Source organism: Suillus paluster (assembly GCF_016628075.1).
Source record: "Suillus paluster strain FC165 chromosome Unknown EDB91scaffold_617, whole genome shotgun sequence".
NCBI lineage: Eukaryota > Fungi > Basidiomycota > Agaricomycetes > Boletales > Suillaceae > Suillus > Suillus paluster.
In genome coordinates this window covers 1-4,285 of record NW_024538177.1, presented here as the reverse complement: position 1 = coordinate 4,285, position 4,285 = coordinate 1, and the positions used below count along the sequence as shown (strand labels likewise).

The 4,285-nt window shown below is 45.1% G+C and overlaps 2 protein-coding genes across 2 annotated transcripts; one reads left to right on the top strand and one right to left on the bottom strand.

Moving 5' to 3' along the window:
• Positions 1-1,083: 1,083 nt before the first annotated feature.
• On the top strand, positions 1,084-2,269 carry EDB91DRAFT_1305166 (uncharacterized protein; the record flags this gene model as incomplete). Its single annotated transcript, XM_041325034.1, has 5 exons — positions 1,084-1,153; positions 1,429-1,440; positions 1,770-1,862; positions 1,934-2,090; positions 2,144-2,269. The coding sequence occupies 5 exons, from the start codon at positions 1,084-1,086 to the stop codon at positions 2,163-2,165; spliced, it is 354 nt and encodes a 117-aa protein (XP_041168343.1). The 3' UTR covers positions 2,166-2,269.
• A 326-nt stretch (positions 2,270-2,595) lies between these two features.
• EDB91DRAFT_1090456 (uncharacterized protein) lies at positions 2,596-3,510 on the bottom strand (the record flags this gene model as incomplete). Its single annotated transcript, XM_041316642.1, has 1 exon — positions 2,596-3,510. One exon carries the CDS (start codon positions 3,508-3,510, stop codon positions 2,596-2,598), a length of 915 nt encoding a protein of 304 aa, XP_041168342.1.
• Positions 3,511-4,285: the final 775 nt, after the last annotated feature.

Below are 4,285 nucleotides of genomic sequence, written 5' to 3'. Positions count from 1 at the left end.
CTGTGAAGACATCTAAGAGATCGAAGAGGTATTTGTATGGTAAGGGGGGGCTGTCTGGGCTGATGACGCCGCCTGCCACGGGGAATCGAAAAATGGAGTGGTTGTCCACCCATTTCTTGATGGGGGTAATGTCCATGCAGTGCAGTATATCAACTGTGGCGTCTGCTATGTGACCTTGAACACCACCAGTGGTTGTGAAAATTGTGATCGATCCAGAACGAACCGTCAAAACTGACTACCAAGAATCTCTTGTGCAGTGGCCAAACTGGCACTGTTCGGTATGCGGCCTCAATGTCAAGGGTTGCTGCCTGAGTGCCCAGCGGTGTGGTGGCCACCTGACAGGTGGTGAGCATACAGTGTAAAGCAAGAAAGTCGCACATGCTGCGACGCGGACTGGGGTATGAGAAGAGGTGACAGCACACTACAGTGCTTTGTGCCAAGAAAAGAGCTCAGCCAGGCGCGGTCAGGTGCCTGACTAGCAACGAAGAGGTGGGCGACACCGCACAAGGTAAAGAGCTAGTCTAGGCACATATATGCACCTAGCTTTGCAATAGGGAAAGGAAGGGGCGGGTGACACCGCGAGAAAAGAATGTGTATGAGTGCTACTCACTATTTCTGCGACTTGTGAGGCCGTGCCCAAATCTGTTGGGAAGTCGTCAGCGTTGAGGTGTTTGTTCACCGAGTAACCATCCTCTTTATTGCGGTACAATAAATCCCTGATGATACGAAATTTTCCAGGGGATCCTGCTTTTTCGATGAGGCCAAGGGGTGAAGAGACGAAAAACCCTCCCAGCTCGGCTTCTACCTGAGCCGCTGAGAAAGGTCCTGACATGTGATTGAGTAAAAATTCTTCAAGATATGAACGAATGACGTCTGGGTTGTCGAGAGCTGACTTGTGGTTGAGGGGAGTATAGGATCAAGTCAGGACAGGCATGTTGCCAGTGGGAAAGCCATGTCTAATGTTGTGCACAAGGTCAGGATAACGTGAAGTGAGGTCAAACTTACATCAGGAAAAACTATATCTCTATATAGAGGACCATCCTCTATATAGCCCCGATAGCACACCACAGCTCTATACAGTCTATGGCAAGCTATCACAGCACTATAGACCAGTATAGACATCATGAAAGTCTATATATTACCATAAAGTTTGGTAAGTGTATTTAGAAGTAAAACATTTCAACAACTATAGACCCCAGTAGACCGTGGGAACTTTTTTCGATGAAAACCAAAGTTGTAGTCCTTGTCTAGGGAAGTCTATCCATAGTCTTATGACTTCAATAGGTTAAGATCCTAGTGAGTTATAAGGAAAATACTCGAAATTGAAGGGTTCAAGAAAGCAACTTGACCATGGGAACTTTTTTCAATTAAATCAAAGTTGTAGTCCTTGTCAAGGGAAGTCTATCTATAGTCTAATGACTTCAATAGGTCAAGATCTTAGTGAGTTATAAGGAAAATACTTGGAATTGAAGGGTTCAAAAGTGTTAAGGTACACCTTATTTATGTAAGCAAAAATGCGAAAATTCACCTTATGTGTATTCAAAATCCTAATGCTAACAGTCAATTTCATTGTCTTTTTCTTACTGTCATAATCCTAGTCCTATTAACCAAAAACTCGAAAATTCACCAAGTCTTGTGTTGTGGCTTTGTTTGGCACTGCTTATGTAAGCAAAAATGCGGTCAACCAACAAGTCTTTTCCCATTCTTTCCTTCCCCCCCCACTGCCCCCTCATTAGATTATCTTCCATATTTTTCTTACAATTTTCGAGTTTTTGCCTCTCTTCTCTTCTTCTTGCTTCTCTATCCTTCTCTTGGTGTTGATGTTGTTGGTGCTGGTACTGGTGCTGGTGCTTTGAACTCTGGTAAGTCTCCCTCCATAATTTTCGCATTTTTGACTATTTGACTAATCTTTTTTCTAACCCTCTCCTTCTAGCTCTCTTCCCTCCTGCTCCTCCTCCCCCCAACTATTTTCGCATTTTTGACCATTTGGCAAGTCTTTTCTCTGACTCTCACTTCCTCCTGTCTGATCCTCTCCTTCTAGCTCCCTTCCCTCCTCTTCCCTCAAGAATTTTCGCAATTTTCACTATTTGGTAAGTCTTTCTTTTTTTTGTATTCATCTTTCCTCTCTGATTCTTCCTTCTAGTTCTCTTGCCTCTTCCTTCTAGTTCTCTTGCCTCTTCCTCCTGTAATTTTCGCATTTTTGCCTGTTTTGTAGTTATTAGTTTACATGTATTGTAGTAGTTGAAATATAATTTGGAATTTTCGCTTTTTTTTAATTTTGAGAACACTATCATGGCAACAAACAGCTATTAAGAGAAATTTTTGCTTTGTGTTTTGAGCTATAATAGCTACAATAGTTGTGGTATGTTCCACCCAGCTATAGCAACTTTAATAGAGCTATATAGCACTATACACTGGTGTAGTAAGCCTGCACAATTGGGCACTTGGCTATACGAGCTATAGGGCTATGGAGTCTGTATAGCAGTCTATAGCACTATGGGTGGCTATATAGCCTTACCACATTTTCCTGATGTATGCAACAGTCGTTCGAAGGCGTTGGCATGGTAGGGCATGACAATGCGCTGAAGGATACTATTAGCATGATTTTGCTGAAGCAGCATGTGATTTGCTGCCGCAGATGGAGCAGACATGGATAATGTCCATTCCATGCTTGCCCGGTGTGCATCTTCCGATGTTGTGGGAGATGCAGACGATCACTGAAGAGGACTTGAGCATGATCTTACCCTGCCAGACACAGACAAGGGGGGAGTTCTTGATGGTGTGGGTGAAGGTACAATTGCTGGCCTTGTGGCCGTTCCGACCGCAGAGAAGGTAAAGGGGTCCGTTGGACAAGATCTCTTTGCCCTTCCGAAAGGACTTCCCATCAGTGTTCAGTTGGGCGGTAGCGTCCGCCTTCAGTTTGGCTGAGTTCTGGTACGGGTGGTAGCGATTATTGCTGTTGGACCCTTCAAAGTGAGACATGAGCGCCATCAGCCTCTGGAGTTCCCTGTTCGCGTTGGCCGCAGCTTCGTCTGACTTGTCCCTGGAAATCTTCGTTAGTGTCTCATTCCAGCAACATTCATAAGCGGCATCAGTGAGCAAGGACTTTGTATTGAAGAAGATTCTGCGAGTCTCAATATTGAAGGCAAGGACTGCTGAAAAGTTTTCTTCAAAGTGTTTGCGTGACAAGCAGAATAGGCGATGCTTCCTGAATTTTTCTTGGATAGCACCTCCCGCAATACGGTTAAGTAGCTCCATGAAGTTTTCGTAGGCCTCGTAAAACTGTATGGGTGATGGTGAAGATTCTGGTGGGAATCCAGAGGTGTCCATTACCGACTTCTTGGGGTTGTCGGTGACGAGTCCCTTCTTCATGATGATGCACGAGGGGTCGTTGTGGATCTTCTCCATGACTTTGGCTGTTAGGAGCATGAGAGGGACGTGCAGCTTTGAGTCTGCAAGATTGATAATTACACGCGGGATTTCGAATATGTTGTTGATGGATGATACCATCTTGATTCGTTGTCGTTGTATGCGAGTGATTTGCTTGCGATCGCGGAGCTTGTGGCTGCTGGGGCCAGATCTGTGAGGGCAGGAGTAGTAGCACCCTGTTGTCGTCCTCCCATGAGAGAGTCAAACGCAGATCGTGAATGCAGAGTCAATGCGTTAACAGCTCTGTACGCATTAATGAGAGGCATGTTGGTATCAACAGGGTCAGGGTTCGGAAGGGCACAAGATTCAGGGCATGGGAGATCCAAAAGGGACTCGTCGTCGGAAACATCACCTGATGTGGTGTCCCTGTGGTCAGCACGTTCACTGTTGCGGGCTATATGCGCGTCATTTTCGCACTGGATTAAGTCTCTCGAGGATAGGACCCCCCTAGACCTAACCCTGCCAATGCTGTCGGTGATTCTGTCTGCGTTGTTAGCCTGATTACCTGCATTCAGGTTCAGTGCAGTGGTGCTTTTTCCACCTACACCTCCCAGCAATCCAGAGTGAGACACGTTATTGGTCATGATTGATACTGAAGACGATTAGTTTTAATGATAATGCATTGATCTCTCACTTAAGATAAACTAGACAAGCGAGTGTGTAATGAAAGTGAGATGAAAGACGCGTCTATCAGAACGCATCTTAGTTACGTGATCACTCGAAATTAGTAAGCACTAGTTTGAGCTATTTGTTCTCAGGTTCACGCATAGCTCAAACTGCACTCGTCCTAATCCTCACCATACAGTAGCTACCTAAACCTTTTCATGTAGCAGTATCCCTCAACCTTTTCATGTAG